At 38.2% G+C, this 14,332-nt stretch overlaps 1 protein-coding gene across 1 annotated transcript in view; it reads right to left on the minus strand.

Annotated features, from left to right (window-relative positions):
- Window positions 1-14,332, minus strand: part of LOC132157446 (CUB and sushi domain-containing protein 1-like) — a 636,306-nt gene that overhangs the window by 131,935 nt on the left and 490,039 nt on the right. The window contains exons 26-30 of the mRNA XM_059566804.1: window positions 13,054-13,256; window positions 12,138-12,329; window positions 10,163-10,301; window positions 7,913-8,100; window positions 1,775-1,969 (exon numbers count right to left, since the gene is read on the minus strand). Coding sequence (XP_059422787.1) covers window positions 1,775-1,969; window positions 7,913-8,100; window positions 10,163-10,301; window positions 12,138-12,329; window positions 13,054-13,256 — 917 coding nt within the window. The remainder of the gene's footprint in view (window positions 1-1,774; window positions 1,970-7,912; window positions 8,101-10,162; window positions 10,302-12,137; window positions 12,330-13,053; window positions 13,257-14,332) is intronic.

A 14,332-nucleotide genomic window follows, 5' to 3' on the forward strand; every position in this document is an offset into this window, starting at 1 on the left:
GCGAAAACCCTTGTTTGACCTTCGGATTGGGGTCAATGATGTTCACTGCATGTTCATATCTATAACCTGATGTTTTATTTGAACACGCTGGGTTCAGTGGGAGCATGCGCTTTTTCTGTCATGATTTAAGCTATTATGGGTATTACATAAGAGTGAAGTATGCGATTTCAACGCTGCTGGTGAATCAAAGCAAAATTAATATCTGTTTATTTGAGTGGACCAACTGGGCTGGACATAACAACACTGACTCAACCAAGACTAGTTGGAGGATGGGAATTGGAAATGTGTTTGTGCAATTGTGATTTGTCAGATTATTGAACCACATTGATTTGCACTTCACTGGATATGAATTTTGAAATATCTTTGAAGTGCAACATAAAATTTGGGTAATGCTTTGGTGTAAGAACCTGGTATGACCACTAACTAGTTGCTTATTAGCATGCCTATTATTAATATATTGGCTATTTATTTGTACTTATAAAGCACATATTAATCTCTTATTTTGAATGATGATATTTTAGATCCTTTAACCCTTAAAAAAAAAAAAAAACGATATGGGGTAGGAGTTTACTGAGGTAAAAGTCATATTAATTAGTTAATAGTGAGAATGTGTTTCCCTAAATAAAAGTTTGAAATTTCAACACCATATATATAGCTATATATGTTTTTTTTTTTCAATCTATATTTGTTCTGAAACAGAAAACAGAAGCATATATAGTGCTTTTTCATGAATTTGATAAAATTCAATAAATTATAAAATAAAATATACATAAAACAATTTGAATTACTTTTGCAAATCTTCAAATCACGTATTAACAGTAAATAATATATGTATATGCTTTGCCTGAATACTTGACCAAAACACAGGTTTGAAAAAAAAGAAAAGTAAGACAGACAAATGGGGAAGCTGAAGAATGGAGAAAGGTCTCGGGTTGACAGGAAATGTGTGAATGAGTGGCACTTGTCACCACCCAGGCTCTCTCATCTCTCACTGAGGGACAAAGACCTAGATGCTGTTCTTTTGAAGGCCTCTGTCTGCATCTGTCTCTCTCTGTGTCAGCCGATGGAAGCACCAGATGGTTTCTCCAAACCCAATGAATATTGGCTTGGTATTGGCAGTGTGACAGAGTAGAACTATGCATGTAACAAAGTCCTAATCAATTAACTCTCAAGATTGCAAACAACAAAAAAAATAATGTTTCTGATAAGCAGGTTGCTGCTAATTTCTTTAGACGAAGAAGTGATTAATCACATGAACATGCATCAATAATTTGAATTTAAACTGCAGGAAAAAAAGTCTAAATCAAGGATCTAAAATCAATAAACTACCAAACAATCTGTACCTTTGCAATGATTAAAACTTTACATTACTAGTGGACGGTATTAAAATATTAAAAAGCATTTCATAGTATGAATAATGAATCTTGTTTTATGTAGTAAAAATTCATGTCAATGTCTATTTTTTAATAATCCAGTGAATTAAATACTTTACAAACAAAAGCCACTAAATCTTATTCATTTTCATTTAGAATTTGATAGATGCAAGCCAATATATAAGTCTGCCATCAGTGTAAAAACACATTATGTACCACTTAAGTACAAAAAAACCCTTCTGAGGACTTGTACAATAATCAGTTTACACACACCTGTTAACACAAGCCTGTTGAATTGTGTATTAGTATAAAAGTTGCCTCATTACTCTGCAATAATAAACATCCAAACTCCTGTTTAACCCTTAATGCCTCTGTACAGAAACTGCATCTCCAGGCCCTACCTTTACACACAGGCAGAACTTTGTCCCATACAGGTTTCCCATCAGCCCCCATGATGCAGGTGAGAGTGGGTGGTCCTGCAATGGTGTACCCAGAATCACACTGATATGTTACAGTTGATCCCAACTTGTAGTCCATTCCCAGTCTAGTTCCGTTCATTATGTTCCCAGGGTCAAAGCATGCTTCTCGTGGTTTTTCTGTAAAGAAATAAGAATAATAACATTTTAAAATTGCACAGATCATGTAAAGCACAAAACATTTTCCTTCAGTTAATGGATGCCCCGTTTTTTTTCGGCAAAGTCTACATGATTTCGGACAAATGGATTTTGAACGTTTACTATGATGTTCACAAATGTGTCCGGGGAAGTGCTGGAATGTTGCAGATTATATTCTTTCACAAGCAGTTACAGGTTTTAGCTTGTCTCACCGTGAATTTTTAGTATTAACCCATCTTAAACAAATGCCACCATTCATTTGGTATTCACTATTCAGGCAACAGATAGAAGAAAAGAGAGAGGTAGCATAAGAGGAAAAAGCAAGATCGACAGTGAGTGTGAAGAGGGAAAAGACAGTTGCTTGAGGGCATCATGCATTAAAGCAAACTAACACCAGGGGAAAGGCAGGTGAAGGTGACGGGGCAGCAGAAGATGGTCTCTGTCCTTCTGGCATCTGACACGGGGAGAAGGACAGTTGGAGAAAGCTCCAGAGGTGGTGCTTGGAGAGGGTGCCAAACAACTTGACAGTTAACAGCTATTTGCCTGCGCTTTAGGGACCTACAAAAGTGGGAAATAGGTGGGAAAGATTCTATCTGCAAAATTGCAAGTGTGTAACAATCTTCCTCATTTCTGCTACAACACAGGAACAGTAAGTGCACCAGGAGTGTACCACAAAGGCTTAAAGGAATAAACCCCCAAAATTTATATCCTGTCATCATTTATATCATATAAGCTGCCTTCAGGAGTTGGAAGCTTAACTTTCAATCAGATTCTTCACAGTCCCGCTCACCCTATATATATATATATATATATATATATATATATATATATATATATATATATATATAGTGTGACGCGTGGCCCGAGCTCTCATCAGCGTCGCCCTGGAAACAGAGCAGGCACACCTGCACCTGCTCATTATGGGCTGAGCGGTCACAGCTGCAGCCCATCAGGAGCAGGCTTTATAAGCAGCGTCGACGAACAGAGAGGTGAAATGTCTCCAAAGAACTCAGCTAACAATTCTCTGTGTTTTCACTCCAGACAGCAGCGTGTGACTGCCAGCCCGCTAAGGACACGGACCTCACGGACCCACACAGCACTGCGCACCGAAGGAGGAAGAAAAGGCTGAGCACTGAGCACCGGAAACCCCTCACGTTGGCTATTTTTCCCTACATCACCTCAATAAAATCCACCCTTCGTGGAACTTACCTTGATCCTCGTGTCATGTGCTTCTTCACCCCGTCACACTGGTGGAGAATGCGGGCATTTTAGTGAAGAAGTCACCGACCAGGATCCCACTACATCACGGTCACCATTGACTTGGTTTGTTGACGGACGTTTTTTTCCCGGGTTGTTTTTTCAAGTCCCCTTCCTGTTTCCCCAGGTGGCGCTCCTCCCCCAACGATGGAGGATCTGTTGAAGCACCTCACCGAGGTGAGCATCCACCAGCAACGGATTATGGAGCACATGGCCTCCCAACAAGGGGAAACGGAACAAGAGCTCGCCGCTCTCCGCATGGCGACCGCCGCGCGAACTCCGCTACCTGACCCCCGAGCCCAGGCTACCCAGCTCATCCCGAAGATGACGGCGCATGATGATGTCGAGACATTCCTTCAGATGTTCAAGGCAATCGCCATCTGGGAGGCGTGGCCCAGGGACGAGTGGGCGCGGATCGTAGCGCTGTTGCTGATGGGAGAAGCGCAACGGGCGTACTTCATGCTTACCCCCGAGCGGAGCGGCTCTTACGAAGAGCTGAAGAAGGAAATCTTAGGGTGGGTTGGACTGTCGGCCATTAGTGCCGCCCAACTATTTCACGACTGGTCCTACAACCCACGGCGGCCCTCCCGTGCGCAAGTGACCAACCTCTCAAGCCTCGCCCAACATTGGCTACTGGCCGGGGGTCCCACCGCACACCAGGTAGCGGAGCGCGTTGTAGTGGACCGCCTTCTACGGGCCCTTCCCCACCCTCTCCGGCAGGTGGCTGGGATGCGGAACCCCACCAACATCGATGAGCTGGTGGAGGCCATCGAGCTGGCGGAGGCCACCCAACACCGGGAGGCAGGGGAGCGAGCGCCGCCCTTTCCCCGAAGGGTGGTCCAGGAGCGACGTGCGCCGGAGGGCACCCAGCGACCAGTCGGCAGGCCGGCGGTTCCCGGGCCACAGGATGAGCCCATGCCCACCGAAGCTCCTCACTCCCCTGGACGCGCTTGGCTGACAGGCTGCACCGTCCACGTGGAAACTCCAAAGCAGGCCCCACGGGCGGAAGTGAAGATAAATGGCCGGCCGGTCCTCGCCCTCCTCGATTCAGGCAGCGCGGTCACCCTTGTCCGGCCAACTGTCCTTCCTCCACGGCCGGAACCCAAAGCCAGTGTCCTCGTTGATACAAGAGAAGTACCGGCACGGCGCGTCACCATCGCGGCGCCCCCTGGCACCTGGCCGGTGGAAGTCGGGATCGTCAAGGATCTGCCTGTACCGGTCCTCCTCGGCAGGGATTGGCCGGGGTTTGACCGCCTCTTCGCCTATATATATATATATGTAGCAAATGAAATGTGTGAAGATTGCCATATATATATATATATATATATATATATATATATATATATATATATATATATATATATATGTATATATATATATATATACACATTTTTTTTTTACCCAAGAGTCTGTTTAGGAAGATTCTGGATCCATACAATAACTAATCAATCATAAACGAACCATGTTTGTACATGTTTTTAAGGGCCACTATAACATATTTTTCTATTTCTCTGTCTGTTGTGTTTTTCCTCAAGGTATAAAAGTCTTTGGACTGTATTATTGTCATATTAATTTCTTTCCCCTAGTAAAGGCATTAATAATTGTGTTTACTGGTGTGTGATGAACAACATCTGATAAAAAAAAAGAAAAAAAATGCTTTATATAAAGAAACAGTGAGCAAATAATCAGAATGAATTGATTAAAAGAAACTACAACAACAAAGAGAAGAAGACTCCATCATTTCATTGAAATATGTGACATGTTCTAATTAAGGCTTCAATAGAGAAAGTGAGATACATATTTATGCCTCAGAATAGAGTGTTGTTGTGGCAATCTAAAGCCAAGAACAAACAGCAAACAATGATATAATCACTCTCAGATCTGAGCTTGGGAACAATTACAGAGACAACACAAATGATTCATGAAGGAGAAAGCAGCATCCTTTCAATGGCTCCTACTCCGAACATGTGCAGTTCTAATATTTACAAGGTTATATGAAAGATCAAAGGTCAACACATTGTAAGTCAAGGCTACTTTGTACCTAAAGTTATTTTGCTTTTTATTACCATTTCCACCAGAAAAATTTAATAGACCTTTTTTATACATAGTGTTTATTTAGTTATATTGCATAGTTTTTCCATTACTGCAGTCTTTGCAGAACCTTTGCAAATTATTCACAATTACTGTTCAAACAAACCTGTTTATTTGTTTGTTGTTTCTAACATTGTGATTCTAATATGTTGAACAACTTGTGCTACAGACCTCCAGAAGCATAACAAATGTCCCTCTAATGATATAGACTTCGAAAAAAATAAAATAAATAAATAAAATGTTAGCAATATTACAAACTTCACCTTTAAACTGAAGTCAGAAGAAATGCAATGAAATACTATCAATAATATAATCAATACTGCAAAATTAGATGCTCCCATCACATGTGAGTTGTGATTGTGTTATCTGATGAGCTTTCACAGCAAAAATCTAACTCCCATGCATCACTCAGTTTCCTGACAAACACGGGGCAAACCTAATGGCACGACATCAAAGTGAAAGCCTGAAGCATTGTTGGATGCTGAGACCATCAACAAAGCGATATAATACATTGGCAAGCAAGCTTTTAAATGCACTGGGTATTCATGTGGAGCAAAGACAAAAGGTTGAAGTCAGAGTTCATCTACACTGTGCAATAGGCTGCCATTAAAATAATTACAATTAAAATATTCAACAATCCATGAACTGCACTTTTACTCAACCATAATCATCATGTAAAAAGGGCCGCTGGGAGTAGAAATGATTTCAGGGAGGTGCATAGCACGTTGGGGATGGTGCATTGTCATTGTCGCACAACACAAACTCAAATTCTTTTTAAAAGAGCATTTACAAAGAGCGAACTGGTGAAAAAAATGCTCTCCCTGTGGGGAATATTGCAAGGTATCCACTGAGAAAGGTTAATAGTATTACTGAAGAGAAGCACAACATATAACTCAATACCACTTAAGAGCTTTTTTGACTAATCACAGCAACGCTGGACCTTTGCGAGCCATTTAACATATGCTCATTCACTAATGCATGAATTTAGTTCTCCGGGGGTATGTTTTTCATACAACAATGTCACTCACTGATAAAATACCACAGTACAATGAGTCATTGTGGAAACTAACTAGCAACTAACTAGCCGATTGTTTCCCAAACACTGATGACGTCATGCATACGGTGGAGTATTAACTTCTGCTGATTTACTGATGTGAGATCTACGTAGAAGCCACAGACATGGCAAAAAAATGGTGCTACCTGTAGATATGCTAAAATCTATAGATGGAAACATACACATTTAACTGGAATAAAATATACAGAATGTACTTCATGACAGCTTGCTTATTTTGCTTATTTATAAGTCCTCATGCCATTCTAACAAGAACTTATGTTTGAAACCACACACCGCGATGCTGTTTGCAAATGTTCTTTTGAACTATTGTTTTGGGAAAGACAGAATCATTGAACTATGTTGGTACCGATGGAAATTGTGACCATATCTGGCTAACAATGCTTCTGGATAGCCAATAGCACAAGTAAATCCAAAATCTGGCGGTGCTGTTAAAGACTCCATGAAATGGCTATATGAACATATAGTAGCTGTCCTACCTGTGGCTATGTTGATGCATTTCTTATTCAAATTGGAATTTGAGACAATATCCAAACCCTATAATTATTATTATTATTATTATTTAATTTTTTTTTGCTATTCATAGGACATTCTCCTGGAGAGCAGTTTATTGAACCAAATTTTGGATGAGACCCTGAGAGCAACAGAAGTCATCAATATTTTGAGTTCAATTTCCCGGAAGAGAACGATTTGTTCAGATGTCAAATTTAGGAATACCAGCATACTAAAGTAATCTAATAGATAAAAGCCACAAAGCCCTCCAATTGTAATTCAGTGGGGTCTTTAATATCAGCATCTCAAATATATTAAAATCCAGCGTGTGCTTTTAATATGTCAGAGCTCTTTCAGCCTCGTCTTCTTAGGGTGAGCAGAAAATGGTTGCAAAACTCTAGAATCTTTATCTGGTGGTTAATTGGTGTTACAGTATTGATGAATTCTTACTTGATATCCTAAGTTACAAAAGGGATGCCAAACATTAGCTATTGTAATGCTTAGACTAACTCCATCCAAGAGACAGTTCTTCATAATTCATATATTTTACCAGCCTTTACAGTCCACATTAAAAGGAAACAAATAAATCCATTGTTACTCATTTAAGAGGAAAGCAAATATAATTACTGCAGGACCCATCAGCTTTAACTGACATAGCAGTGTTTTTTTGTTTTTTCATAACATATTTTTTGCACTTTAATGGCAATTAAGCATATTTCCTCCTTACTGCATCATTCTGATTATCTCAAATTTCATGTGCATTAATAGAATCTGTGATTAATAATAAAAGGTCAATGAAAATTCAAGGACAGTGTGTGTTTAAATGTCACAATGCAAAAAAATCTTTCCAGGGCTGCACTAACTTTTGTTTTATCATGTGACCTGGACATGTTTTCATGACACCTGCCCCTTAAATATAATCTGAAAGTGAACACTAACCCAGTGGTGCTTCACTTGTTTTCCCAGCCCAGCCCTTAAAGGAACAAACCATACACCTGCAAGGTGAAACTTGCCTTTATATTCGATAGCAAAACCAGACATCCCCAGGGAGGCATCACTGCGGAAGGCCAGAAAAAGGCTGTTTCCACTGCTTTCGATGTGCTCAGGAACCTGGTTGCCCTGCAGACTGATGATCAGGGGTCCGTTGGAGTCCTCACCTTCATAGATATGGAGGAAGTCATAGCTGGGCTCCATGTTAAAACTGCACAACAAATGGAGAACAATTTAGAGATTGTTACAGTATATGCATAAGGTCTTATTGATGTAGTAAAATCTTTGATTTTATATAAATTTGACAACACCCTTTCCAAATACAAACATGTAACATTTTGGATGACAGTCTTCTGCATTGAACGTTCATGTGCAGGTATCCCAACCTGGAAACTTAAGATGCTTAACCAACAAGGTGTGCTTAGACTTAACTGTGTGGCATTTTTCATAAATTAAAATGTTAATTCATCAAAAGTAAAAAATAATAATAATACAAAAAAAAAAAAATATATATATATATATATATATATATATATATATATATATATATATATATATATATATATATATATATATATATATATGTGTGTGTGTGTGTGTGTGTGTGTGTGTGTAAATAAATATTGCTTTCAATATTATGTATTGATAATAAAGCATACAATAATTTAAGGAAGCTGTTTGTATTATGCTTTTAATAAACAAGGATGTTATTCCAGGAACGTGTTCAACCCATGCATTCTTGCTTAACCTGCTTCATCAGAAAGCCTGCCAGTTTCCAGAAGTAAATACTTCTTTCTGGTTGGTCTGTTTTGTAATTATAATGGAAGTCCATGAAGTCCTGATCATTTTAGCTGAGTGAAACATAAGCAATCAGAGTCATAATCATTCTAAGGATTCAAGTATGCGAGTTGATGATTGTGATTGTGGATTTGTGTGCAAGGGCTGAGATACATGACACTCATAATAAACGGCAATGATTTGAACTCATTATGTGTTTCAACACTGAGGCATTTCCACGCCTCAGTACACACACACAGACACACACACACACAAAAAAAAGAAAAGAAAAAAAAACTTAGTTTCTTAGAAATTCTGTTTCAGGTTTTAATCTAAACCTGCTCCATGCAGTCTGGCTCCATTGTAAATTATAGTTTCCTCTGAAATTAAGTGCCCCATAAAGTTAAAGTTTATTTATTAAGCAAAATGAAATATTGACTGTCAATGTAATCTGGACATGGCATTGATTTGTCTAGAAATACCACATATGTACCTGGCACACTCCCTGTTCACTGAATGTTTGTTCATTAAAGGGGTCATTCTTACTATTACACCTTCTGAGATTAACTATTTGATGAAAGAGTTCATTAAAGCATAACATTTAGATCCACTCCCAATGCTGAACATTGTATGACAATCATGTCGTTTGAGTGTGTGAACACAGTGATCTTCCCATTGTACAGTAACTTAAAATCTACAGTCTCACAAGTGATTTCATTATAAACAACACAATCAACACAATGCAAATATGAGATTTAATGAGAAGTGAAGACAGCGGCATTGTTTATAATGGGATTTTTGGCGAGAGTACAGAACTCAGTCAGCGCTGAACTGAACTGACTGACAGCTCTAGTGATTATAAAGCAAGTATTATCTTTCAATTTCTGTATGATCAGTCATATAATTAAAATAGTTACCTTTATGTTGTGGCATTACTGTCAGTTCTATACATTTCTTTAAAAAGTTTATTTGCAAAGTTTGTGTCAATTTGTGTCTGGTTTACCAAAAATCCAGTGAAATAACCAGTACATTTCATAACATTAGTATCCTTTGAATAATAATGCTATTATTAGTCTAGTGATGCCTTTTGACATGTCGGTTTATGGATAGGCCAAAGAGACAATGACGAAGTAGCAGCTGTTGTTCTGTGTCAATGCAGGAAGTCTTGTATTAATCTCTATTGTTTAATAAAAGGAGGAATTACAAAATGACTTGTTTTAGCAGCTTGGTTTTAATTAAAGCTATTTTTGGACTGATGAGAAAGGTCTGTATTCTGAATCTTACAGTATATTTATGTATCACAATACACTTGTCAAGAGAGCAGACACATTTTTCTCAATTCGCAATACAAATGAGACTAAATATGTTCAAATACACTTCATATTTATAGAAACTGGATTTTAAAATGCACTTGTGAATATAACCCTGTAAGAGATGTTACACCCCTTCGGGTGTCATGGGAGTAAGAGGCACTCAGCGCTATATGAGTACATTACCTTTTGAAGATTAAAGCGATGACAAAGTCAGGGTTGACTTTTATCCGCCAGTCACACTCTTTTCCTGGTGGGTAGGGTTGGGGATAGTTGGGTGATAGAATTACCCCAGCAGGCCCTGTCACATTGCCCCCGCAGGTAGCTGTCATAACAAGGAGAGTGAGGACGAGAGATTTTTTAATGTGATCCTACAACTTGAACTATGTTAAAGCAGCCTGCTTATAGGATGAGCTCATTATTAGTTAATATAACTGTACATTGCACTGAGCAGCAATGTTATGATAGGACCTGCCAATTTTTTGCTGGCGTTAGCTCTGGAAGTATTTCTTTAAAGATCTAAAACATTTTTTTTTCAATAAATATAGTCTAAGCCATGAATCAAATCAATGAGCTCTGAGATCACAAGATTAAAATTTTGGTACAGAGCAGCTATTGCTATAAAAAAACTGTGTACTTACTAATGCATTTTATGACAGAATAAACTATGTCCCACAAAGCCTGAAAAGGTCTGAAAAAAAGTAAATACACCATGAAACTACTGACTTGGGGTGTGTTTGCCAAAAGCAACTATGGTCGCAAGTTCCCCAGTACCCCAGGTCATTGCCAAATATGTAAAATGAGATAGTTTAGAAATGTATGCCAAAATATTAAAGGTACATAATTATAAGTAATGTTCAGTCATTTTACTTTTTTTATTTTTTATGTCAGTACAAAATTATTTATCATCCTCTAACAACTTTTGATGCTCATGCTAGGTCTGCCTTGAAAGGTTTAAATATTATCATTAAAATCAATTTCTCTACGGAGAAGATGAATGGGATTTTTGCTTCCTGAACCCAAGAGGACCTTGTAAAATTCCATGGCAACTGACAAAGCATGACATAAAAAAGTCAATGGGCACACTGGAGAAAAAAGCTATTCTTTAACATGCTTAGAAGTTGCAGAGCATATTGCCTGACTGAAGAAAAAAAAATGAGAGAAAAGAAGCAGAAAAATACTGGAGGTCTGGGAGAAGGTCATGGTAATATTATAAAAGCAACTTTGTAATGCAGTGGGTGAGTCACCTCTACTTTTCCCTATAACGCTGAACTAATATGTTTCTCTCTTATATCTCTTCTAATAGACCACATGATACATGAGCGCTAAGTTTGAACAGTTTTATAATGCTATGACTTTATGATTGGTAGTGTATAACTGAGTAGAGTTACAAAAAAGTACTGTGGTGATACAATGGTACAGTGATGCGTTTAGATTTTGATAGACATTGCCTTGCAAAAGTATTCAGTTCTCTCAAGTTGGATTGAGACCAGACAGACATTTTCTCAATACATATTTGGCTGGGTTTAAGTCTGGGCTCTGGCTGAGTCTCTCAAGGACATTCAACGAGTCGTACCTAACCCACTCTTGCATTGTCTTGGCTGTGTGCTTAGAGTCATTGCTCTACTGGAAGGTGAACATTCAGTCCCATCTGAGCGCTCTGTACCAGGTTTTCATTAAAGGTGCTGTATGCAAGTTTTTGACTCTACTAAAACATAAAAATACCATTATATGTTTGCAGATATTTAAGAAACATGCCAAGTTAACATGTTTTTCTGAAAAACAATTCTACAGTCCGTTATTCTCCTTTGAAAATGTGCGTTCCAGGCCGGAATGTCGGTCTCATTTTCGTCTTGTTTTTATTTGTTGACGAAAACAAGAGTATATTTTCATTTTAGTTTTTGTCATTAAAACTGTTTTTTATTTAGTAATTGTCTAGTTTTCATCTGTGAGAAAATGTTGTTGGTGAAAATAATGACAAAAATAATTAATCAGTGAAATTAACACTGTTCTAAAGAATCTTTCTTAAGTTTGCTTGTTTGTGTCTGTAATTAATCACTCAAAATCAATGTATTTCATTGACAACTGTAATTAATAAGGAATGCATTTAACAGGGTATCCGGTTTTTTTTACTCTGTAAGGAGCTCAAGACGGATCTCACCGATGCAGGTGGGTGGGTCCGGCTGCCAGAAAAATCGGCTGTTGAGCTGAACGCAAGTGATTTCAGACACTCCTTGAATCTGGTACCCAGGGTCACACTGAAAGGAAATGGTGTCGCCAGGCTCCCTGCTGTCTCCGTAGCGTGTCCCATTTTGAGGGGTCCCTGGGTCGTTGCAGGTCGTGGCAACTGTAGCTGAAATAAAAAGATAAATTTTGAATCAGCTGTGGATCAGTGAGACATTAGAGAAATAGAGCAGAAAATCACTTATTCATGGGAAAACGGACCTCTGTTCTTAGCTAAATATGCCAAGTCGCACAGCAATTAACATATGCGATGGTGTTCAACTCATGTTTATGGAGATTTTAATTTAATTATATTTCATCAATCATACCATATTACTGTCAAAAAGTCGAATAAAATATGCAACAGTTTCTGCTCTCTTAACAAAAATATGCTCCATAGCCACTTCAAAATACATAATGTATAATGAGAGCAGAGAGATCTGAGGAAATTAATAAGAGAGAAAGGCTTTGTTATAACAATAGCTTACTATTTACTGCATGTTGCACAGCATACAACATACTATACACTACACTGTGTGCCGTTGCATTTAGATGACAGACCTATCTATCATCTTGGAAATACGATTTTTTGTAGTTTTAATCTAAAAACTTTTTTTTTTTTTGGCAGTCCAGTAAAATTAAAAAAGAGCCAAGAAAGAATGGTATGCTAATACAACATGACAGTATGCTGGTAAAAGAAAATCAAGGTGAGTGCACTGTAGAATGTAGTACTCCATGCAGCATTGGCATGTATACTGAAAAGTTGCATACAGTATAGTGTGCTTAATGCAAAGATATTCACTATAAAAGTTATATTGTGTTCTGAACACAGTCAGAGAGAAGCTGATACATACTAGAGAACTGGATGGAGAAACCAGACTTGCTAATGAAGTAATCGCTGTCAAACTGAAGTGTGAGGATGTTGAAGGTACTGTGAGTGTCCTCAGGTAAAAGCGATCCACTCCACTCTTTCAGCAGAATGCCACTCTCCCCTGGTCCATCCCAAACCTTTAGAATGTCGTGGTCCACTTCCGTGTCAAAGACTATGAAGTGGAGGCTGGGGAGGTCAAACATTTTGAGAATATTCAATGTTGCTATATTTTCTTTCAAAGACATTCAAAAACATCTGCAAGACATTCATAAGCACAAAACATCTGCAAATTTAAATATAATTAATTTCAATTATTTGATCAAACAAGAATTCCAGAGTTCACAAAGATATGTTCTAAAATTAATTCATAATTAAAGCTACATTAATCTATGTGATTTATGGCTCTCTATTTTAAAAATAGAAACTGTATGCATCTTGCAGAATAACAGTGCTCCTTGTGAATGTGGTTCAAGGCACAGATACAGATCTTAACAAAGCTGATGGACAATTAAATAATATTATCGTTGTTGTTTTTGTACCAGGTAATTCCCAGGAGTTTGCCATTTTGAATGATCATTATCATCTTTATTATTATTTTTTACTTGTTTGCTAAGACAAAAGAGCATTCAGCTCCAAGCTACCCACAGCTGAATCCACATTTCTTTGTGTATGGACATGACGCAGCACAATTTCCTGTGAAATGCATTTTGACAGCTCTAAAGTACACATCATTATTATAGGTTTTTCATGTGTGTTTGGATTTGTTTTAAAAGATTAAGCAAAACTTGACCTCATTAATATGTCTGGATTATCTTTGCCAATAATATAATACTTACTAAATGCAAACAAAACATATTTTCCTCAGCACTGTACAGCTCAAACCCAACGGCCTTCAGAATATATTTATTCCTATACTGAGCCACTGGGATTTATATTATTTACACTCAACAGGGCTGTAGTCTGACCTCCGCGAGTCGAGCACAGCACTGCAGCTGGCATGTAAACACAGAACTGATCAACTTAAGTCACAACAATGACTGTCTCTGTGGGATGTGTGGGTGGAAAACCACCAGTTCTGCTCTCCACAAACACAGGGTTATTCATTCAAATATCTCCACACTGCTCATAAGCAGGGTTGCCAGGTTTTCACAACAAAACCCGCCCAATTGCTACTCAAAACTAGCTAAATCATGTTTTGAGGGGGATCGCCCAGTAAAAATTGCAGGTAACACTTTATTTTGATAGTCCACTTTAGACATTCT

The sequence above is a fragment of the Carassius carassius genome, chromosome 14 (assembly GCF_963082965.1).
Source record: "Carassius carassius chromosome 14, fCarCar2.1, whole genome shotgun sequence".
In the NCBI taxonomy this organism is placed as follows: domain Eukaryota; kingdom Metazoa; phylum Chordata; class Actinopteri; order Cypriniformes; family Cyprinidae; genus Carassius; species Carassius carassius.